This window comes from Acomys minous (assembly GCF_964271855.1).
Source record: "Acomys minous genome assembly, chromosome: 2".
Taxonomy (NCBI): Eukaryota; Metazoa; Chordata; class Mammalia; order Rodentia; family Muridae; genus Acomys; species Acomys minous.
Genome location: NC_140484.1, coordinates 43,488,361 through 43,513,312, shown reverse-complemented (window position 1 = coordinate 43,513,312; position 24,952 = coordinate 43,488,361). Strand labels below are relative to the sequence as shown.

The 24,952-nt window shown below is 46.7% G+C and overlaps 1 protein-coding gene across 1 annotated transcript; it reads right to left on the bottom strand.

The window, feature by feature from the left end:
* Positions 1–362: 362 nt before the first annotated feature.
* PSAT1 (phosphoserine aminotransferase 1) lies at positions 363–23,961 on the bottom strand. The gene is made up of 9 exons (XM_084800538.1): positions 23,788–23,961; positions 19,520–19,580; positions 18,021–18,090; positions 16,231–16,436; positions 15,075–15,247; positions 10,018–10,187; positions 5,121–5,249; positions 2,349–2,486; positions 363–1,334 (listed from the first exon to the last, which is right to left on the bottom strand). The coding sequence occupies exons 1-9, from the start codon at positions 23,845–23,847 to the stop codon at positions 1,229–1,231; spliced, it is 1,113 nt and encodes a 370-aa protein (XP_084656664.1). The 5' UTR covers positions 23,848–23,961; the 3' UTR covers positions 363–1,228.
* Positions 23,962–24,952: the final 991 nt, after the last annotated feature.

Genomic DNA, 24,952 nt, shown 5'->3' with positions numbered 1-24,952 from the left:
ATGAATATGCAGTGAGTTGCCACACCCCAAAAGGAGACCTTGCTTTAAATACCAGCGACCTGCAATGCCACAAGTGAGATGGTGGAACCTAGCCAGGAGAACCAACTAACCAGTGTCTTCCCCTTGGGCAATCAGATGAAACACGGAGAGCTCAGAGCTGCCCTGCTGCCTGTCTTCTGGGCTAACAGGGACAGAGTTCAGGATGCTGTACACCGGCAGCTGTGTGGAAGGGACTCCGCTGTTACAGAAGCCAAAGGCAAGCAGCGCACTGAGCTGCACAAGAACGAAGCCTGACACCTCCGTCTGGACTTTAAAAGAAGCATCTGTCTAAAAGGCAAGCAGAATAACTCACAGGCAATGGCTTAGATGCTTTAGAGTCTTTAATGTTCTCCACCGAAAACACTAACAACACATGGACAACCGGGAAAGACCTCAGCAAAGATCTGGAATGTATAGTGTTGCCCTGGTCAAACTACAAACAGCCATGTTAACATAGTGGGGGGTGGGAAGGAGGGAACGACTAAGTTTTGTTTAACAGCCTAACTGAAAAGCTAAGAACCAACCATCAGGGAGCTTCTAGATCTTTCTCACGAAGCAGCGTTAAAAGTGAGTAGATGAGAGAGTGTAGCTGTCAATTGCAGAGGACAGCCACGCACAACGTCATGGGCTGAGCAAACTCTAAAAGCCTCTACAGAACCGCTTCATTAGCAATACAAAGGCACAGCTGTAAACCATATGGTGTTAGAAGCATTACCTACTACTTAACGCTCCCACAGTAGATCACTTTTATCTCTTTTTGAGACTAGCAGTGTACAAATCGAAAATGCTCACAAGAGTCGCTGTTGACTTGAACCAACAGCTGCACAGCCCAGCAATCTCACTGCTATCAGATCCAGTACATCCGGCCTCCCAACCTCATTGTGATGCGCTCCCATGAGCTAGCGGGAACCAGCAGAACGATCTGCCTAGAGGGAGGAACAGCAAAGATGACAGGCTGAATTTGTTAGACAGGCAGCAGGAGAGCTTTGAAAATGCTTCCAGTTCAAGTGAAAATGAAGGTGACCATTAGCTGGGGGTCTCATCAGCTCTGCCAAGCCCCAGGTGTTTAGTCTTTATCTTTGAAGGGGAATCTGCAGTAAGTATATATCTGGAAAGATCCATGTCTGTTGCGTTTCTGTAGCCAATCCCAAGTTACTCTAAACTCTGCATGTTGTTCACAGTAGTGTGTTCACAGCTGATGCATCTCCAAAAAATTCTTCATGAAAGCGGCCAACTTCTCAACATCTTCAGTTGTGACAGCATTATATAGAGAGGCACGGATGCCTCCCACTGACCTAGAACAAGAAAGTTCCAACCAGTAAGACCACGAGAATCCCTGGAGGCACTCAGAGGAAGGACAGCAGGCTACCAAGAAGAGACTTGATACCCTATGAGCATATACAGGGGGAGGAGGTCCCATTCAGGAACAGTCATAGGGGAGGGAAATAAGGGGAAAATGGGAGGGAGGGAAGAATGGGAGGATACAAGGGATGGAATAACCATTGAGATGTAATAAGAATAAATTAATAAAAAAAAAAAAAAAAAAAAAAAAAGACCATGAGAATCAGGAGGAAGCATACCAGTGTTAATGCCCTTGCCTAGCATACAAAAGGTTCCAAGTCTGAACTTCAACAACACGAGGAAAAGAAAAAAAAGTGAGATTTAATAGGCACCTATTTTAGCACAACACAACTTTCACTCAGTACCCTGCCTAAGAGTTGCAGCTCTGAGCCTAGGGTGCTCAACCTCCCACCTGAAAACCATCCCCAAAAAGTAGCACGAAGTTTCCAAGCCGTTAGGAAACCCCTTATGCTTAAAGGTCATGGGCTCCCAGTCACATTTTTTAGAGTAGTTATTGACATGTTCCTCACACAAACTAATGGGTTTCGCTGTGGCATTTCCACATATGCCTACAGTGGACTTTGACCATACCCAAACTCTCCACCTTTAATAAGGAAGAAACTAAATGAGGGGAGGGAAAGAAGTCAGATGAAGATGGTAACTATAGGTTTGGGGCCACAGCAGTCACTGGGCCATGCTACATTCCAACCACACACACTGAGCACTCTGCTGCTGCAGGTCGACCTGACGGCATTTATCGTTAAGGTATCTGATGTTCAGCAGAGCCCAGTGATGATCTAACGCCGGGGTGGGGCAGGCAGCCCTCCCAGAGGCACTTTCCACGCTGAGGAACCCCTGTGTAAGATGCACTACAAACCAGCCAGAAGTGGGTTTATGCCCCAGCAAGTCTATAACGACCACCCCAGGCTGTTCTGCCTCTGACAGGCCTGAGGAGCAGGTGTGCTTACCTGTGCCCCTTCAAGGAGATCATGTTGAGTTCCACCGCCTTATCGAGAAATCGCTTTTCCAAAGCTTCATCTCCTTTGGCATTGCCAATGCGAAACGGAATATTCATCCTGCTTCTGTTCTGGCGCTCCACTGGACATCTGAAAAGCAGGTTTGTTATTCCAGCTATGGCTCTAAGAGGTATAATGTCAAAAACAAATTTATAGGGTTTTTGTTGTTGTTTCTTTGGTTTTTTTGAGACAAGGTTTCTCTGTGTAGCCTTGGCTGACCTGGATACCTCTGTAGACCAGGTTGGCCTTGAACTCACAAAGACCCACATACCTCTGCCTCCCCAAGTACTGGGGTTATAGGTGTGAGCCACCGCACCCAGCAAATTTATAGGTGTCTAGAACTATTTCATTGCCAAAGCACTTAGTATAAACCAGGGTCTAGTGGCACAAGCCTATAATCCCAGAAGCGGAAGTGTGAGCCAGGCGGTGGTGGTGCATGCCTTTAATCCCAGCACTCGAGGAGGCAGAAAAAAAAAAAAAGCAGAGCTCTTGCTAGAATGTTATAACTTACCCAGGGAAAAAGCCCCATTCATACAGCAGTAGGTTAGCATTCGCTTGTATGACTTCTACCTAATTTCTGCAAGACTCAGTCCCTTCCCTTGAATATTAGGAACAGCAATATCTCTGTTTCACATTGTGACAATCCAGTAGGTCATGCGGCCATACGCATAGCTTCCAACACGTGTCAGCCACACAGCAAAGTGTACAGCTCTTTATGCAAGGCTGCAGACAAACTGGGCCTACATGTGGCTGAAGACTTAAAAGAATCAAAGATCTGGACTTGTAGTTCATGCCCCCAAATTACTTTACCCTAACATGCCTGTGTCTGCCTGTGGGAACGCTTGGCTTGCAGTGGCTCTCCACCCACAAGCTGGGTTTACAGAGGTCTAACACCACGCCTGGCTCTCTATGGGTTCTAGGGATCTGAATACAAGGCTTCGTGCTTGCACAGTAAGCAGCTGGCTGACTGAGTCATCTCCTCATCCCTCATAGCTATTATTCTAAAACACAGATCCACTGCTGTACAAACTCACTAGCCTTCATCATTCAGGGATGCAGTGCAATGCCAGAAGAGTGTCTGCAGGCCTTCCACGGGCCAGGCCTGGGTGCCCGTCAGATAGATAAATCTATTACAACAGTCTAAACCTCAAAGATCCATAATGGTTAGAAAACAGAGGTCCCGGCTTGCTTACTGAATGTAAATGTTATGTATATACGTGGAATTGAATGCATACACAACAGTCACATACCACATGGCATATGGCTAGTGTACATCTGTACCCACCCTACAAGCTAGGGAAGATCAAATGTCATCACTATCCATGATACTTCTAAGTCCCAGGCATGACCCTAGGTGCAGCCCATCTGCCACTATGGCAAGAAGCCTGTTGTGGCAGGTTAGATAACGGACACGTGTCCATCTCTCATGATCCAGAACTCAGGAGTCTGAGCTACTTGGAAAACTTATCTTCTGCAAACAATGATCTTGACACAGGCTACCATAGAAGGGGGACACAGTCAGTCCTTGCCTATAATCCCAGCCGTTGGGAAAGAGAAGGCAGGAAGGCAAATCTAAGGCCAGTTTGAGCTACATAGAAAGTCGAGGCTAGCCTGGGATACATGCTGCAACCATGTCTCAAAACAACAAAACTATCCTAAAGTATTGGGGGTACCTAAGTCCCATGGCTCACCCTCATACACAGAAAAACAAGAAAGGAAAAGGCCACTACAGACAGAGACCACGATGATGCAGCTTAAGCCAAGAACAATCTGGAAAAGAAGAAAGAGAATCTTCTCTGGAATCTCTGGGGGGAGCCAAACCAAGAATACTAGGATCTTGAACTCTGGGCTTCTAAAACTGAGAGATTCTGCCATTTCAGCTGCCAAGTTCATGAGTGTTTTGTTACAGCAGCCCCAGGAAACACCTATAAGATCTGTACAGTCTGTAATCCACAAAAACAAAGGCAGCCAGCGATCAACACATGATCACCCATCCCTTTGTTGTGAGAGTAGATACACGTCAGTAGATAAATGTCATCCCTGCCATAGCCAATCTCATAGGGACTGCAGGCCAAGGATGGGGACACCTGTCCTAGAACAGCGGAAGCAGTGACCCTTGATAAAAGGGAAGGTGCGGGGGGCCAGTTGTTTACAGTGTGTGAGAGCCTAAGTTCAGATTCCCAGAGCCGGCGGGGTGGACCGCATCTGTAGGTCCACCTCTAAGGTAAGGTGGGAGAATCCCGGAACCTCAAGGGACCGCTAGCCTGGCAAATGGACATGAGCCACGGTGGCCTCCGGCCAAGATCATTATCATCAAGAACCCCTGTTTCAAACAAGATAGAAGGTGAGGGCTGACAAGGAGGCTGTCGTCTGACATGCACAAGCAAAACGCCTGCGCACAAGCCCATATGGGGAGCCAGGATTACAGCATGAGAGAGCAACAGGAAGCCGTAGGCAACTTTTCCAGTGACACTAGGGAGTAGGGAGAAGAGATGGGGGAGTCCTACCCTCAGACAGTGATGCACACTTCCCAGGATCAGAGTATCTGAGTACCTTACAGACTGGGATTTCCCAGGGTGAGGTACAAGAGCAAAGACTTTCACTACCTCCACCCTCATGTCGTGAGGTATGGGACCATCCCTCACAGGTATGCCAGTGTCCTGGGGAAAGGTAAGTTTCATGGACTAGTTGCTAATTCACAAGAGATACGATGCATTGACTTACACATAAAATCCTTGGGAATTATCAATAATCTCATAAATCATCTGGGATTTGACAGAGCTGAGCTTCTCCATGGCTGCGGCCCCGCCATTGTTCTTGATCCATTCCAGAACCATGCCCATGACGTAGATGCTAAACAGGGATAAAACACAGCACCGTTAGGTTCACCTCTGCAAAAGCTGGAGAGCAAAGGACACAAACTGGTATTGGGAGTCACGCTAAAACATTACAAACTGACAAAAGCAGACCACTTGAAGAGCACACCAAGGACTAGGCCAACACAGCTGGAGCTCACGTGGCATTCTAAAGAGGCAACACTAGACACTTTAGTAATGACATACCAGGCCCTCTGGGCCAGTGGTCCTCAACTTTCCTAATGCTAAGACCCTTTAACATAGTTCCTCATGTTGTGGTGACGCGCCCCCCCACACACAAAATTATTTCATTGCTACTTTATAACTGTAATTTTGCTACTGTTAGGAATTGTACTGTAAATATTTTTGGAGATAGGGGTTTGCCAAAGGGGGTCGTGGCCCACAGGTTAAGAACCATGGCCCTAGGCCCTGCTAAACATGTTCTATGACATCCAACCACATGTCCCCCATCTCTTTAGACTGTCTCCCCAACCTCGTTCATATGATCCATATAGGGTTGTGGGGTTTGGTCTTGCTTTTGTTTTACCGCTCATTCCTCTATTTTAAACTTCTGTGAGCATGTCTATGTCTTCCATTCTAATCCTCGAAGGCTGGAAGTGCACACTGATCTTTTCTATTGTAGAGCCCCCACTATGGGCCTCCCTCCTGGCAGAGGCAGTGTGGCGGTGATGGATACCAGAGGTTGCATCCCAGCCCATACACACGACACAGGACTAGTCACCCTGAAAGGTAAAGCTTTGTCTTTACCTCTGAGAACAAGGAGTCGCTATACCTGTGGTAGGCACCTGGTAGGCGACCTCTCCTCAGCCCCACCCCCACATCCAGCACACAGATCCAGCGGCATGATTTGCTTCCCTGGTCATAAGAGGTGGGCATGAGACTTAACCAGAGCCATCAGCAGCTTCCCTGGGATTGTCTCATCTGGGAGTGGAGAAAGGCAGAGCTTGGCTAGTGCCTCCCAAGCAGACGGTATCCGTAGGAGACTTCTTTTCTAACTAAACAGAGAAGCCAGCATCCTGGCTAGAGAAGCAAGGATCAGAAATGGAGAGCAATCTACCTGTGACCTCAGTGGATGGGAGACTGAGGCAGGAGGGTTCTGCCTGCGCTACATACAGAGTTCCAGGCCAACCTGAGCTACATAGCAAGACCTTGTTCTCAAAATGAACCACAGAAAGAAGTGGAAAAGAGATGGAGTAAGCCTTGTATCTCTGGTTCTAGGAGGCCAGTCACAACACAGGACTATCTCTTTCTGAGCCAAGTGTTCGCCTTCTTATCTCCCACAAAAACCCATGCTTGGCACAGGGCCTGGCAAGAGAAGCCCACACAAATCGTAGCTCTTAGGTACCCAAACTAGGCTGAAATTACACGGAATTTAATAATGGCAGGTGGTTTGCTTCAACAGTCTTCTCACTGCCTTTAAAAAGTCCCACATATCCCTCACTACAAAGTGCATGGAGCCTAAGAAGGTCTCCTGTTCTCCCTGAGAAGAGTCTGGGGACCACCAGCTCCCAGCTCCATTCTCTCTCGCTGTGACTGTGTCCAGGTGTGGGATAAAGGTGATCTACGGGAGCTGCAAAAGTCTGATGGGAAGGAAGGCTGAGCAAAAACCTGGGTCAGAGATGCCCCAGCCAGGCTGCTTCCTGTTCACAATGTGTTATGGCGGGCCAGGGTAGATTTGTGTCCCTGGTTCTAGGAGGCCCAGCCACAACACAGGACCACCCCTTTCCTAGCCAAGTGTTCAGACTTCTTATCTCCCACAAAAACCTGTGCTTAGCACAGGGCCTGGGGAGAGTAGGCAAAGCTCTGACAGCCAAAGGACTGTCACTCAAAAACCTCTGACACTGACTGGTTGGTCATTCGCTGTCTCAACTGGGTGGGCCAAGAACCTAGGGGTTTCCTCCCAGAAGGCAAAAAGAAAGCAACACCAGACACAGGAACCTTACAGAAGGATGTAGCCCCAAACTGCTCTGACCTGGCATCTGAAGCCTACTCAGCCATGAACCACTGGAACATGCCACCACGACCAGAGTCAAGTAGAGCCACCACTAATGACACCACAGTTACTTTCACCTGATGTTTTGCTATCCCCATATTTCAAAACTGCAGATTCTTTAAGAAAACCCAAAGCAGCAAGGACCTCTGTCTCAGCCAGGCCTTAGGACCAACCCTGGAGCCTGTGTTCAGGCTTGCTGCCTATACTCTCTATGTGACTTCTTATGATCTGAGCCGGCCAAAGCAGCAGAGGCCAACAACAGCCTGTAGCCAGCTGCCTTAGCCTGGGTCTCCAATGCTTCAGCAAGCAGCAGCTGGATCTGAAGGAAGCAGGCTGCCCAGAAAACAGAAAGACAGCCCTGGGGAGAGGAAGCTCCTGCCTGCTTTCCCACCCGGCAGCCAGCTAAGCACTACATTGGGCCCTGTGAATGCTTATCACAAGGTGTTTTGGAGTTCCATTTTATCACTAACTCATCGAAAGCCAAAATTCTTGAAACCACCGTCTTACAATGCTATGTGGATTCAGAGCTTAACTGACTGATGCCTTTACTTCTAAACTGGCTACCTACAAACACACCATTCAAGCCTCCCTGAAGTGATTAAGCCACAGCAAGCCTGTCCTCTCGAATATTGTGCAGCTATGAAAAGTAGAGTAGAAAGGGGCAGGCATTTAGCCTAATACAACAGAATGCCCACAGTACACTGCTGGGTTGAAATAAGGATCCAGACAAGTCTGAACAGCACAGTTCACAGTTCACTGACACAACTAAATATATGACAGTATACAGATGACCTCCCCAAATTCATGATTTTGGCAAGCATGGGTTCAGCCAAGCTTGTACAGAAAAAAATTTCAAAATCAGTGTCTGGAGTGAATATAAACAAATCTTTTCCTCATCATTACTTCTTACCCAATACAGTATATCAATTATTTAAAGTACTTATATTATATTGGATGTTATAAATAATCTAGAAATGACTTAACACATGCTGGAGGATGTGCATAGCTATATATTGTGTCCTTTTTAAAAAGAGTTTTGACCACCTAAGAATTTTGGACTCCTTGGGGGTCCTGGAATGAGTCTTTGGTGGTTAATGAGGGTGAGTGGATATTGCAGGCAATGCTTCCCTGGTAACAACAGTTCGCTTAAGAGTGGGTGCTATTTATGTGTGTGTGTGTGTGTGTGTGTGTGTGTGTGTGTGTGTGTGTGTGTGTGTGTGTAGTTAAAACAATATAAATTTTACCTGTGTGTCAGAGTCTAGAAAAGGTCACCAGGAGTGTCCAGGCTGCAGGTGAGCTCCTGGGCTGGGGACTAGGTGTCCTAACTGTTTCAGAAGCTTGTGAAAGCATTCATGCAGCTAGCCTCCCTGAGGTCAACTCCCCCACACCCTGCGTGGTCCAGCTGCTCCCCTCCTGCCAAGGGCCGCTGCATGGGCCATAAGCTGCCCCTGCATTTGCTAAAAGGCCAGAGACATCCTTAAATGCCTGATTCTTCTGTCTTCCAAATCCTGGGAATACAGGCATATGTCACCATGTCTATATCTTATATTTTCACCAAGTGAAATAAGATAATTGGATAAAAGACATTTTCCCCTCACACTGGTGATAAAAAACAGTGCAGTGTACATAAGTAGGAAGTGTTTTATGAAGTTAGAAGGGCTCTTTAATATCCTCTCCTCCACCCACTAATAGGGTTGAGTGTGTTCTACTAACGGGTTAACAAGAATGTCACCATAGCCCTTTATTCCAGCCCAGCACCTGCCTAAGGCTGCTGAGCAACGATTCAAGGCCCAGTTTATGCAGAACAGCCAAACAGGTTCCAGGGCCCACAGTCTTTTGTCTGTGACCAAACAAGGAAACCAAAGACCACCCTCAGGGCACACTTGTATCCTTAACTGCCTACACATGATGTGGAGAAGGTTTGTCCTCTGCCTTGCTCACAGCGTCATCTCCATGAGGAGATTGCTCTCAGTGGCCATTGCCAACCTTGAATGTTAAAGCACTACAGTGAAGTCCCACAAAAGGACACCAAGGGAAAAAAAATTGGGGGGAGTGGGCACGACACACCAAGCCTTACCTTTCGCATTCCACACATTCACTCAATTTCAATCTAAGTATATTCACCACCCTGACTTGCTCTGAGACGCCCTTCCAATCTGAGGAAGAAAGTGCTCCTGTTCTGCTATTTCTGGCTCGGCAGTCTCTAGCAGGGGGGTCCTAGAGAGGGGGTTTCCATCCCAGGGCCAGGTCAGGGCCTGCGCAGGCTTGGCACAGAGGCTGGTATGTGGAAACACTCTACTCTTAAGGAAACGGGGGACACAGAGGAGACTGTTCTATATCACGTGGGTGACAGAGAAACAGTAGAAACTTCCAACCGAACTTTAACTCCCAACTCTTCCCTTTCTTGTGTGTGTGGGAGGCATTTTCTACAACAGGGAAGGAGACAAGAGAACTCTGGCACCCAAACCCTAGCCTGACCCTGTTCCTTCTGGAACAGCCACCCTGGTTGTCCTAGACACGGGACACGGCACTTTTATCTTTGGAGAGCTTGTGGGTTAATGGTCAACAGTCGGCACCCAGATTATCAAGACCCACAAAAACTAAGACTGTCATCTCCACAAAAACTAGAAAAGCTGACCAAACAGTGCTGGACAAAGGACGCTGAGTGTGTCTGGGGCTCCCGGGTCACTGGCCAATGAAGCATGCTCTGCTTTCCCTCTACTCTGATGAAAGACTACAGCACCCCAGTTACCTGAAACATGGGGGTGTGTTATACAAAGAGTTGCTTCCCGCCTGCAGTTTGTATTCCAAGACTGAAGGGCACTCTTTGAGGGCAAACCCCAGCAGGTCATCACGAACGATCACCGCCGTCACGCCAGCAGAGCCAACATTCTTCTGAGCACCGGCAAAAATCACACCAAACTTTAAAACAGAAAGAAAGGAACATCAGCTATTTCAGAAGCACCTGCGGTCATCCATAAACCATGCACACCAAGATCCAGCTCTTCCCTAAGCACAATCTTTTTAAATGAAGGGATCCAGTCCTGCCTAGGAGTATGCCATACTACAGAGCAAGTCAGCACTTCTGAGACTCAAGGCTTGGCCTTTGCCAGGCAGGGGCCTCCCACACCCAGCTCTATGACGTCCTGGGACAGATTCATCCTCCCACAATCCTTGTTCTACTTCCCAACCAGTCCTTAGAACACGCCCTCTCAGGGCTGGAGAGATGGCTCAGCAGTTAAGAGCAATCGTTTCTCTTACAGTGGACCTGGGTTTGCTTCCCAGCACCCACATAGTAACTCAACCATCTGTAACCCCAGTATCAGGGGATCTAATACTTTTGACCTCTGAGGACTCCAAGCTTGCACACACACACACACACACACACACACACACACACACACACACACACATAGGCAAAACACTAATACGGATATAGTAAGAAATAAATCTTTTTCAAGACAGGGTTTCTCTGTGTAGCTCTGGCTGGCCTTGAACTCACAGCGACCCCCTGCCTCTGCCTCCCAGTGCTGAATTAAAGGCATGTGGCACCACACTTGGCTAAATAAATCTTAAAAAAAAAAAAAAGTTTAACTAAATTTAAGTGGCCCTCTGGTCCAGGCGTAGTGGTACATATCTATAATCCCAGCACTTGGGAGATGCAAGCAGAGGATGGAATTCAAGGTCACCCTTGCTTGGCTTCATAGTGAGTTCAAAGCTAACCTGTTATATAGGGGCCCTCTGGATTGAGGTATAATTCAGTAACAGCCTGCTTACCGTGCATAAAGCCTGGGCTTCATGCCCAACATTGAAAAATAATACATAATAAAAATGGGGCCTCAAATATTTAGTAACCAAAATGAAATACTATCATTTAATCTAAAATAATGTATTTGTACAACTGTTCTTTTCATTAAATATTGAAATAGTTAGAATATAAATTTTTAAAAAGTTAAATCACCGGGCTGCAGAGATGGCTCAGCAGTTTAGAGCAACTGCTGCTTCTGCAGAGGACCGGGGTTCAATTCCCAGGACTCACATTCTGACCACTGCCAGCATCAGACAACACATTGGGTGTACACATGTGCATGCAGGCCAAACATCCATACATGTAAAATAAAATTATTAAATCTAAAAAAAAAAAATTAGGTCAAAATCAATTGCTACAAACTTCTATTTAGAGAAGTGAGAAACTGCTGTGAGGGAGGCCGCTGCAACACAACATGATTGGGTGAGACACTGCTGTGAGGGAGGCCGCTGCAACACAACATGATTGGGTGAGACACTGCTGTGAGGGAGGCCGCTGCAACACAACATGAGCGGGTGAGAAACTGCTGTGAGGGAGGCCGCTGCAACACAACATGAGCGGGTGAGACACTGCTGTGAGGGAGGCCGCTGCAACACAACATGAGCGGGTGAGACACTGCTGTGAGGGAGGCCGCTGCAACACAACATGAGCGGGTGAGACACTGCTGTGAGGGAGGCCGCTGCAACACAACATGAGTGGGTGAGACGCCTGAAGGAGAATTTTAGAATATACCGATGTCTAACAGTTCTTGAAGATATTTTGTTGTGCAGGACACAACCTTTTCTGTGGCACCTCAGGAAACCCTCAGCAGGGATATACAGGTTCACAACTGACATGGTTTGGAGTGGACAAACGTGTAATCCCAGTACCAAGGTGATAGGAAGGTTTCAAGTTCAAGGCCAGGCTGGGCTGAGCTATGCAAGGGAGGCAAGAGGCAGGAGGATCTCTGCTAGCTCAAGGTCAGCCTGGTCTGCAAATTGAGTCCAGATGTTACACAGACAAACCCTGTCTGGAAAAACCAAAATAAACAAATAAACAAATAAAAACACAGGGCATGGCTATAAACCAAACATCATAAATCTATATAATGGAATACTAGTCTAAAACTGAAGTTCTGATACATGTACCATAATGAACTGTGAAGACATTAGTGAATTAAGCCAAGCTATAAGGAACAAATATGGTCCCATTTACAGGAGGTCCCTTGAGTACAAATTCATAAAGTGGCAAAGGCAGGGTGTGGGAAATTTTAACAAGTGCAAAGTTTCAGTACAAAACCTGAAAGTTCTTGGAGCTGGATAGAGGTGAAGACTGCGCAGCAATGCTAATGTGATTTAGGCACTGAACTGCACACCTAAAAGTAGCCAAAATGGGGCCAATAAGGTAGTCTAGTAGATAGAGCCAAGGGTGGTGGCGCACGCCTTTAATCTCAGCACTTGGGAGGCAGAGGCAGGTGGATTGCTGTGAGTTCGACACCAGCCTAGTCTACAAATGAGTCCAGGACAGCCAAGGCTACACAGAGAGACCCTGTCTCAAAAACAAACAAACACACAAAACAACAACAAACCAAACAAACCAGAAAAGATGGTCCAGTAAATAAATAACCTGCCAATCATACACACACCATGGCAAGAGTGCATCTATGCACAGCCACAATTGTAAAGGAATTTTCGTACAGAAACATGGCTGCTGTGGCAAGGGATCATATCCAAAGACCAAGGTCTGTGCGATCTAGGACCGTGCTGGAATACAGACACCCCTTTAATCCCAGGAGACAGAGGCAAGCAGTTCTCTGAGTTCAAGGCCAGCCTGGTACAGAGCAAGTTCCAAGTAGAGAAAGACTTGGTCCAGGCATGGTGGCACACATCTTCAATCCCAGCACTCAGGAGACAGGCATGCAGATCTCTGAGCTCTGGTCAGGGAGTTCAGTTGAGTCAGTGAGCTGAGAGGCAGTGCAGTGGAGTTGACGTCATGGCAGTTCAGTTCACGGATTTAGAGGCAGTTTTAAAGAGCAAGAGTGTTTAAAAAACAAAAAACAAAAAAGCAGGTTGACGAAAGAACAAGCTAGACACAGGTAAAGACAAAATGAACCACAGAATGAGGAGGCGCCAGAAGATTAGAACAGACTGCTACAGTTAGCTTGAGGCCAAGCAGAAGCTGAGAGAATCCAGTTTGAATCAGTCAGCTTGGAGAGGAGTTTGAGCCAGAACAGCTGAGTTGGTTGAATCAGCCAGTGAGAGTTCAGAAAGAGCTAGAATGGGTAAGCTTATTCAGCAGTAAGTCTCAGAGGCTGAAAACATTCTAGACCTAAATTAGATTGTATGGAGGCTAGAAGCTTCCAGGACTAAGCCTAGGTTTACAGACTGAGTCAGGAAGCCTCTAAGATGGCAACTGCATCAGGGAGATAAAAGTTACTTTTACACGTGTGTGTTTGTGTGTGTGTGTGTGTGTGTGTGTGTGTGTGTGTGTGTGTGTGTGTGTGTGTATGCGCGCGCACGTGCACACATTCTTTAAAAAAAAGTACAACAAATAGAATCTCACTGTATACTTTGGGCTCGCCTGAAACTCAAAATATAAACCAGGTTACCATTAAACTCAGAAGTCCACCTGCCTCTGCTTCTTTAATGCTGAGATTAAAGGTTTGTGCCACCACACTTAATTTCTGTTGTTGTTGTTTCAAAACAGGGTTTTTTTGTGTAGCCCTGGTGTTCTAGAGCTCACTGCATAGATCAGGCTGGTCCTGAACTAAGAGATCCACCTTCCTCAGCTTCCCAAGCACCACCACTACCCAGCTGACTTAAATATATTTTTTTAAACATGACTAAAATAATACATTTTATTTTAAGTATATTTTACCACATTAAAGGGGGGAGCATAGCTGGGCATAGTAGCCCACAATAGGCAGGATCTCTGAGTTCAAGGCCAGCCTGGTCTACACAGTGAGTTCTAGGGTTATGTCTCAAAAAACAAAAACAAAAACAAAAACAAGGGGTGGACGACCATCATCAAAACCCTACCACCATCACAAAAAAAGGGGCAAGGAGACGCTCAGCTGGTAAGGGAACTTTCATGCAAGCCTAGTAGCCCGAATGCCACACCTGGAGCCACATAAAGGTAGACAAAGAGAAGAGATTCCATAAAGATGCCCTTTGACCTCTACACATGCATCTCTCTCCCTCACTCAAGCTCACACAGGAACAAACTTGCACAAATACACATGCACATGCCAAACAATAGAGTAAAAGAAAGATATTTTCAAGGCAGACTACCATTTGGCTAGCTCGGATGATGTTTTAATATTCTTTACTGGCCTGGGGAGATGGCTCAGAGGTTAAGAGCACTGGCTGTTCATCCAAAAGTCTTGAATTCAATTCCCAGCAACCACATGGTGGCTCACAACCATCTACAATGAGATCTAGTGCCCTCTTCTGGTATACAGTATTTGGGCAGAATACTGTATAAATTATAAATAAATAAATCTTTAAATAAAATAAATAAATAAAATAAAATTCTTCACAGATCCCTCTTTTTGCATGTACCTGCTACAGTGCCCCCACCCCCACCCCGTACCTGCCCAGCCTTAGCGGACACTCATAAAGTCTGTATGTGCTCTTGATGGACTTTCAGAGTTGAGGCTGATAAAGGCAAAGGGATTGGAGGGGGGTTTCTTCATAGTCCTCTAGGCTTGGTAGCCTGCTCCTGACTTTGGAGGGAGCATGCCACTCCCAGTGTTCTGGTCAAGAAGTTTTCAAGAGCAGGCAAGTTCCTCTCAAAGGCAGGACAGATCCCCAAGGCCTGACAGGTAGGCCATGAGCAATCAGACTTAGATGTTCAAATGGCTAGTAATGAAATAAGCAGACGTCAGCCTACTTTCTGACATCTATCCTGGCAATGGGCTCTGCTGGCCTCAGACTCCCAAAAGTCTTTCCTCTGGGCACATATATCAAAACACAGCAAAGAAATAGTCACTGGCTTCCCCCACCCAACCTTTCATACTTTACCTTGGAAACATCCACTGGCCTGGATAAGAAGTTCGAGGACATGTCACAGACCAGCACTGCTCCCTTGACGTCAGGTATGAAGTCAAACTCCACCCCGTGCACAGTCTCGTTTGCACAGAAGTACACATAGGAGGCGTCAGGGTTGAGATTCCAGGTGCTTGGGTCTGGAATTTCTATCACAGAGGGCAAATTTGAGGCTCTGCATACTTTCTTTCTTTCCCCACCCCCACCCCCATTTGTAGATGAAGTCACCCAGGAGGCTGGTTAAGTTTCCTAAGGGGAAAACTGACTCCAAAGCACTTGACAAGAAGGATCTCTCCACCTACTCTTGCCGTCACTGCTAACAGCTGAGGAGGACCCATCACAGCCTTTGAATTTACTGGGCACAAATAACGTTCAAATGCGGCATAGAGGGGCCAAATGTACCCATGCACATGTGCAATCCAGCACTTGGAGGCTAAGGCAGAAGGACTGCTCCAGGTTAAACTAGAGCCTGTGCTACATCAAGACTACCAGGGCAGCCAGAGGTACACAGAAAGACCCTGTCTTAAGAAAAATAAATGAAACAAAACAAGCCAGCAAAAGGGATGGTGGTTATCTGAAAGTTTTCTCGACATCAGGAATCCATCTATCTTACACCTGCTCCTGTCTACTGGCTTCTTAGGACCCCAGTGCTTACCCACAATTATGGACACATGTGGTTCCAACAGAGCCTATCAAAGCCACACCCCTAGGGGTAAAATGAGACTGAGGCAGGGCTAGGTGACTAATTCACAGCAGGGCATGTGACACTATTATTGGGATGTTCCAGCAAGGGCATTGAAACTTAAGAGACTATAACAAGCTAAAGAGCAACAGCAGCCATCTTCCTAAAAAAAGGAACTATTTTCCAGACTATGACCTATTATTGAGGAGATAAGGAGTGACTAGGGCACTGGCAGCATTACTGGGGGCCCTGACCTCCCCATAAATACACCAGACTGGCTCCAGGGCTTTTAGCTAAGCAAGACTCTCATTAGTCATAGGAGTAGATAGTAGACCACCATAGCCACATAATCTAAATGAGATCACTAGGGACGGGAAGAGACCAGCAAAAGGACAGCAAGGGTAATGGCCAGTCACCACCTCCCTGTCCAGCTCACTCCCCAGAACTTACTTGTGTAACTTCCAAGTTTAGGGTGGACAATGTTCACGGTCCCAAACTTCTTGGCTTCTTCCGCAGCCTTAGCTGACCAAGCTCCGGTCACCACATAGTCGGCACATCTTCCAGCTTTCAGGCCAATCAGATTTAAGGGGACAGCACTGAACTGGCCACACCCACCTCCTTGTACAAAGATCACCTTATAGTTGTTGGGAACAGCTCTGGGCATTAAAAACAAGTGACGGTAAATATATAAGCTCCCACATCAAAGATGGAGCATGAATGCTGCCCCACAGAGTGCACACTTCTGGTCTAACGCCACAGAGGCTGGGAGACGGCTCAGTGATTAAGAGCATGTACTCCCAGCACCGACATTGGGCAGCTCACAACAGCCTATAATTCCAGCTCCAGAGTATCTGATGTCCTTTTCTGGCCTCTCAGCACGCGCGCACACACACACACACACACACAAAAGAAAAAGAAAAAGAAAGAAAGAAAGAAGGAAATACAGTGACATCTCACTATTACTCTGCCTAACTCAATTTAGTCATTTACTTACTGGTTTCTCTGACACTCGTTGGTGACGATGGTAGAAGCCTATAGTGACTTCTTCCTTTTCCTAGTAATGCCCTGCTTTCTTTAGGGAATCCTACTTCTGCTGCCCAACCCTCAGAATTCAACTATGGCCAACCCCAACTCAAGAGATGAGCAGTGAGCAAAGCTGGCCAGTGGGATCTGGCTGAGATCTTTGCTCAAATCACAGACAATGACTTTTTTCTATTACATGAAAGGGGTGCTAGTCTTTGCAAATGCAGGTGCCCTCCTGGCAAAGCTAGCACACAGGTGAGCAGGGCAGAAAGAGCCTCCTGGTGCCAACAGGGCTCCTATATCCTCCTTTGCCTACACAAGATAAACTTTTCCATTTTTGCTTAAGTCAGGGAATTGGGTCCATCACCTGTAACCATACTGAGTCAGGCATCACTGAGAGGTGTCCATCTTTGATAACTCTAGGTCTAGCTGAGTAAGAAAAAAACAAACACAAGTCAGGACTAAGAACAAACTGCTCTGACTCCAGGGTGAAAAAGATCATCAGGCTGGCTGCACAGATCCCAGGCCTCACAATAGTCACAGCTTAGAGACGAACAGGCAGAGGACAGAATTCCAGCTTCAGTGCACAACAGAGGGGGCTGGGCACTGGTCTGTGACTGTGACACAGAAGCCAATAGGAAGACAGGAGTGGGAGAAGCCAAGCAGACATGTTGAACGGTTTCTCCATTCTAATTCAGTGGACCTGAGCTGCCCTTAAATTTTAATATCTACCCCATCTAAGTGACTCTTAAAGTGACAGGAGGCCTACCATTAAATTAGTTATGCTGACAATAGCGAACATTTCATTGTCGTTTTATGCAATGATAATAATAAATTTGAGAGTACTCAGAAGATAATTATGGACATTCTGAACATTCTGTCAGAGTGGATAGCACAGAAAAGAATGTAATAAACACCCAGGTTTATGGCATACAGAGCAAAGCTAACAAGTTGGTCATTTAAGAAACTTACAGTAATATGGGGTTGGAGATCTGGCTGACTGGTTGAGAACAATTCCCACTCCTGCAGAGAACCCAGGTTCCGTCCCCAGCACCCACATGGTGGCTCACAATAGTCTGTACTTCCAGTTTTAGAGGATCTACCACTTACTCTGACCTCTGAAGGCTTCCACATAATGTACATATATATATACTCAGGCATACATAACACATAAAACCAAAAAAAAAATTTTTAAATAAATATTTTTCAAAACTTACAGCAATTCCCTCACAAGATTCTCCGTGTTGTTAATAATCTTGGCAAAATCTGATGACCTGTGACTCATTTCTGTGGAAGCAAAGAAAAACAAAAACAAAAACAAAAGAAAACAAAAATAAAATTGAGTACAACGCCAAACAAAAAAATGCTTGTGGAATTTATGGAGAAATAAGATAAGGAAAGCTGTGAGTTCAGATGGCAGCACCTGCTCCTTATCATAAGGGGCGACTCTCACTGGTGTTGAGACTGCGAACAGTTCAGTCCTGCAGTCACGGCACACTGGTTTTTCAAGTAGCACATTAACTGACCATTAGGTTCTTGTGAGCCCCTGCTCTACCTGTTTCTCCCGAGCTGAAGACGCAGGGCTCTGCAGGAGCAGCAGTGCGTCCACACCATCCCACAGTCCCAGCGTGCAGGAGGCCGGGGATTGAGTCAAGGCCAACCTGAGGTAACAGCAAGACTCTGTCTAGGAAAAGAAGCAGTGAAACATGCTTTGCTAATTCCCCTGTAATGAAGTAACGTTTCTCCTATAACCTCAGCATTCAGGAGACTCAGGCAGGGGGATTGCCACTGTCAAGGCCAGGGTAGACTGTAGTATGAGACCCTGCACTTGGGAGGCAGAGATAAGAGGATCTCTAGGAGTTTGAGGCCAGCCTGGTCAACATAGTGAGTTCCAAGACAAACAGGATTACATAAAGAGACCGTGTCTCAAAAATATAGGAAAAAACACAAAAAAGAGCAAACAAGCAACAAGAAACCTAAGTGTATGTCTCAAACACACAGAAACAAATGTTAACACAAAAAGGCAGACAGCTGACCCTAGAGTCTCTTCATGTAGTGCAACCTGTAGAATGTGCAGGAAAAATATATAGATAAATATAAAATTAGAGCTGGGAGGTTCTTTTCCTAAACAACACAGGAGCAAAAGTCTAATAAAGAAATTATTAAGCAAGATCTTCATAGAAACTTGTGAATTTTAAACTTCTACGGCTTTTGTTTTGTTTTTTGTTTTTGTTTTTCGAAGCAGGGTTTCTCTGTGTAGCCCTGGTTCTCCTGGACTCACTTTGTAGACCAGGGTAGCCTCAAACTCACAGAGATCCACCTGCCTCTGCCACCCCAAGCTGCTGGGGTTACAAGCTTATGCCACCATGCCCAGCTCTTCTACAGGTTTTTATATAAGTATAATAAAAAAAAAAAACAACTTTACATTGAATGTGAAGCAATATTACAAATGCTTGGTGCCCCCTGTATGTAAATGTCTAGTCTCCACTAAATCTCACATCTGTGATCACTAAAAACCAATTATGGACCGGTGAGCCATGTCTAACTTCTCATCACCACTCAGGCTGTGTCCAGTCTTTACTCCACCAAGACATTAGAGTCAAATGTGCCTGTAACAGTCGACAGGAAGACTATACAGGGTAAAGCCTGAGCCGTAGGCATATTTTTGTTCCTGTTTAAACTGATCCCAGGAACAGAATCCAAAAGTAAATCTTACCAAGCACACTGATGCCAAGTCCTTTGTAGTCTAGTAGCTGTTTCTGAATCTCTAACAATACCTAGGAAAAGAAAAGATTTCAATAAGCTGTGCACATCTTCCCCTTGTCACACACACCTGGGGGGTGGAGGCTGTCAGCTAAGCAGAGGCCCATGGGAACCAGGCTTCTGGTCCCGCCTATAGCCCCCTCCCTCACTTCCCAGAGCCTCACCCCTACAACTTACACAAGCTGGGCCTGAAATCAGACAACATGGTTGATCCAAGATACTTTCCCAAAGCATTAATTTACCAGTTCCCTAGAAACTTGCCCCCCCCTACAAATCCCCTTTACCACTCCCTTGAAGCTGACTTATTAGACATAAAGGTCACAGTTCAGGGACTAACAGAAACAAAATTCTAGTTCTGTTCAAATCATACAGGCAGGTTAGTGTTTCATGGGGTTGGGGAAGCGCCAGGTTCTGATAGGTGGCATGGACAGAAACCTACCATGAATTAGAATAAACTCTAGGAGCTGGGGCTATGCTGCATGAGGATCAATGATAGAGCAGCTGCCTAGCACATAGGATCCCTGGGTTTAATTCGCAGCAAAGCGGGCGGGGGGGGGGGGGGATATGTGGAGGAAAAAGGAAGGAGCAAGAGATGTATTCAACCCCCGGTGAAAGAAGGGTTTCTTTTAGTTGGTTTGTGTGTATGCATCTTCACTTTGCATACAACTAGTCCATTCTGATAGAGCAGCCTTTGAAGGGCCATTGGGATCTATTGATATGCAATTAATTGGGAAACACATCATCCACATAAATTTCTCTTATTAAGTCAAATTAGCAATATCAATTCCCCTATAATGAAATGGAGAACAGAAGCTAGAGATGTAGCTCGGTGGTATAAGGTGTTGGACACACTGGAGGCCCTTGGTTCAATCCCAAACACCAAAAGAAAGAAAATCAGGAGAGGGAAAGGAAAGAAAGGAATCAGAAGGAGAGACAGAAGGAAGTGTGGAGGGAGAGAGAGAAAATAGGATGGATATACGTTCTCATCTAATTCAGAAAATTTTTTAAAAATCAGCATTGAAACTCTATGAGAGGTCACGGTTTGCTTACATAACAATATGTTGAACATTGCTGAGACAAGAAATGAATCCTTACAGATGTCCATAATAAAGAAAAGCTCAGGCAAGGTGCGGTGGCCTACGCCTTTAATCTCAGCACTCAGAAGGCAGAGGTAGGTGGATCTCTGTGAGTTCAAGGCCAGTCTGGTCTACATAGTAAGTTCCAGGACAGCCACAGCTCTCTTAAGAGATCCTGTCTCTAAATAAAGACACTAGCTAAGGCCCAGTGTGGTAGAGCACACCTTTATTCCCAGCACTTGGGAAGCAGAGGCAAGCAGATATCTGTGAGTTTGAAGCCAGCCTAGTCTAAGTAATGTTACAGATCAGCTAAGCTATATAATGAGACCTTATCTCAACCAAACAAAACGAGATACTAGCTAAGAATTGGCCTAGATGGGAGTTCTGCAACCCTAACTAGGGGAAGACTAAAGAGGGTCCAAATCCTACCCTGGCAATCTAACTTAAAAACAAAACAAAAAACAAAAACAAAAACAAAAATAAACCCAAGATATCATTAAGTTATATGTTGAAATAGTGTACTATGCTATTTGTGTGTGGGATATATACATCACACACATATATCATTATATATGTATATATCTTTTAATATATACATTATATATGTGTGTACATTTATAAAAATATTTGAGTAAATATATTCATATAATAAAAGAAACACCTGCAGCCAGGTGGTGCTGGCACACACCTTTAATCCCGGCACTAGAGTGGCAGAGCCAGGTGGATCTCTGTGAGTTCGAGGGCAGCCTGGTCTACACATCCAGGATAGCTAGGGTTATTACACAAATAAACCCTATCTCAAAACCCTATCTCAAAGAGAAAGAGAGACAGAGACAGAGACAGAGAGAAGAAACAGTGCAATAGATTCTTGGTTTGTGTGTATGAATTTTTGATTACTAATTTATTTGTGTGTACTCTCAGAAGCCAGAAGGCATCCAATTCCCTGGAGCTGGAATTACAAGCAGATGTGAACCGACCAAAGTGGTTTCTAGAACCTAACTTGGGTCCTCCACTCTGAATTGCTGAGCCATCTCCCCAGCCCTGCATTTTTCTAAGCACATTGCTTAAAAACACATCTATAAATTTACTAGCAGGACTAAAGAGATAGCTCAGCTATTAAGAGCACATTCTTCTTGCTCTTCCAAGAATCTGGAGTTTGCTCTCCAGAACCCACATCAGTTGGCTCACAACTACCTCTAAGTCTTCTTGCCTCCTCAGGCACCTGAAAACTCATGTGCACACCCACACAGACACACATGCATACCTATAATTTTTAAAAATATAAAATGTTATATAACTAAAATCACTATTCTAAAAAATATTTCTAGCCAAAAGCTAGACCACTGAGCCATTTCTCCAGCCCCAAGTATAGCATTTTATAACTTTCATTTTTCTTTATGGATGACAGTCACAAATTATTTGAAAGCTTCTTTAATCTTCATAATTCAACTAAATCAAGAAGATTCCTGTGCCAGATGTGGTGGTACATGCCTTTAATCCCAGCACAGGGGGAATCTCTGTGAGTTTGAGGCCAGCCTGATCTACAAAGCGAGTCCAGGACAGCCAAGGCTACAGAGAAATCTTGTCTCGAAAAACAAACAAAAACACCAGGTGGGAGGGTGCACAAATTTAATACCAGCAATCAGGAGGAAGAGGCAGGTGGATCTCTATGAGTTTGAGGCCAGCCTGGTCTACAAAGCAAATCCAGGACAGCCAAGACTACACAGAGAAACCCTGTCTCGAAAAACAAAACAAAACAAAACCAAACAAAAATCCTAAATTGAAATAGCTCATGCCCGTAGTCTCAAAGTGCTGGCTAGTTTTATGTCAACTGGACACAACTACAGTCATCTATGTAAAGGGACCCTCAACTGAGAAAATGTCTGCCTAAGATCGGGCTGTTGGCCAACCTGTAGGGCATTTTCTTAATTAGTAATTGATGAGGGAGGGTCCAGTCCATTGCAGGTTGGTGATCCTGGGTTCTAGAAGAAAAGCTGAGAAATTCGTGGAGAACAAGGCAATAAACAGCACCCCTCCATGGCCTCTGCATCAGGTCCTGCCTCCAGGTCCCGCCCTCAACGCTTTTGATAATGAACTGTTATTGGGAATTTTGAATGATATAAACCCTTTCCTCCGCAAGTTGCTTTTGGTCATGGTGTTTCATCACAGCAATAGTAACCTTAATTAAGACACCCTCTCTTGGGAGGTGGAAACAGGAATAGTTCAAAAGCAGGCTGCAGTACAAAGTAAATTCTGGACTAGGCTGCACTAAGATGTTGCCTTATCCTACCTGGCAAAAAACAGCCCGCTCCAAAACAGAGCGGGGTGGGGGTGGGGGTGGACTCCAGAACGTCATGGAAAATGAACTGCAATGGCCACAGCCCCGTTCTCGGCTTGCGCGGCTGTCCCTACAAAGTGCCCCTCTCACACTGTAAGATCCTGTTTCTATCCCACAGAGTCCGCGGTGTTCCGGGGAGATCGCCAGGATTCAACAAGAGATAATTGTGCAAGTCCTGGCCATGCCCGCGCACTGTGGCAACCCGTTATCAGATAGCAGCTTGGGCAGCTGGTCCTCGGGCTCCAGGCCATGAGAGGCATCTCATTCCGCACAGCTGGGGTGCGGGAGGAAGCCGCGTAGGACGGGACGGGATGGCATCCCGATCAAGCAAATGGAACTTGGCCAAACAGACCAAAGCCTTTCACAGCCCGAGAGTGACAAGCAGGTTTCCAAGAGAAAGGCTTGGGGGCTGAGTGGAATTCGAGGGGGGCGAAGCCCGCAGCTTTCAATTCCCAGAGTTCTGAGGACTGTGTTCCCAAGCACCCAGAGCTTTAGCCTGCGCTCCCCGGAAGCAGACCTGCTCGCCCCCTGGCCCTCCAGCCGATCGCCCATTCATTCACACTCCCACGCGCTCTCGTGCACGCTGAGCCAGTGCGGCCACCTCGCCCGGAGGCCTGGCATGAGGCTGCAGGTGCGCGCCGCCGAATTCACGCCCGAGTCTCTGCACAGGAGCCCACTTTGGCCTCGGCGGCTACATCTCGATAGACATCCCGACACCCCGCACACCGTTGTCTGTATCTCGACAGCTGCATCCCGACACCTAGCATCCCGACGCCAGCGATCCCGAACGAACCCTCGCCATCTTACCGAGTGTGGCAGCTTGGCAGGCCCGGGCCCAAAGTTAATCACTTGCTTGGCAGCGTCCATGATGCTGAGGCGACAGCCAGGGAAGTAGCTGGAGCAGAGACCACACGAACTGCCCGCGTCTTCCTATGCACGGGTGGGGCGGGCTTCGACCCGCAGAGTCGGCACCCCATTGGTCCGCTGTCTCCTGCGGAGCACTGATTGGCTCTCACCCAGAAGCTCGCCTCCCCATTGGCCGCGCTCACCATCCGAGCCTGTGATCAATTGCTCCTCCTGGAGTTTAGAATTTCAACCCGCCTTAGCCGTCAACGCAAGCGAGCGGGGGGGATTGCACCAGCCGCCCGCGTGGCGGGGCGCTTGCCGCCTTCGTGCACCTCTGGGCGATGAGCCCCCGGCCCTGCTAACTGCGAGGTGGCGGCGAGCAAACGCATTGCACATGGTCCACCAACAACAACCCCTGCTGGGCCGGGCTCTCCTGCATTTGTTCCAGAGCCAGTCCCCATTATCCACCAGAGTTTCCTAGGACCCTCAGAGATACTGCAGTGTAGAGACAGGCCACCCAAAGTAGGATGTGCACGGTGAAGAAAGGCTTGGAGGGTGAGGCCATAGGATTATGACCCGGGGCACCCGATAATCACAGCACGCGGGTAACAAAGGCAGAAGGATAGCTACTTGGAAGCCAGCCAGGGACTACACAGAGGGGCCCTGTCTCAAAAAAAAAAAAAAAAAAACACCATTAAAAGCTTTTATGTTTGCACGTGGGCTCCAGCTCGCTGCACCTCAAAAGGACAGAGGTGGCTAGGAACTTTGTGGGCAGTCTCCCATTCCCACGCCTGCCCTCCCATCCCATCCCTGCCGCCCCACCCCCTGCCCTCCCATCCCACTCCTCCCCGCCGCCCCACCCTCTCCCCATCCTGGAGAGCCTATTTCAAATTGCTGACTCTCTATTCTCTCATTGTCTCTTTCATGAACCGAGGAGCAAGAACCTGAATTTTGGCTCTCTCTTGGCCCAGAGCTCCTCAATCTGTGAGGAGGTATCAACGGGAGAATAATAAGCCGAATGCAGCCCGGACCAGAGGAATGTGGCCCTGAGCCCAGCTGGGCACAGAGCCAAATCTGTTTAAACTTTTCCACACAAGTTCTCTTTTCAAAAGAGTTACGCTGGAGG

Excerpts from the sequence above, each read along its gene's own strand:
- PSAT1 (XM_084800538.1), bottom strand. The coding sequence starts at position 23,847 with ATGGACGCTGCCAAGCAAGTGATTAACTTTGGGCCCGGGCCTGCCAAG. Across the intron at positions 16,437-18,020 it reads AATCTTGTGAGGGAATTGCT|AGCTGTTCCCAACAACTATA; the intron begins GTAAGTTTTGAA and ends TTTAATGCCCAG. Across the intron at positions 5,250-10,017 it reads AACACACCCCCATGTTTCAG|CATCTACGTCATGGGCATGG; the intron begins GTAACTGGGGTG and ends ATCCCTGTTTAG.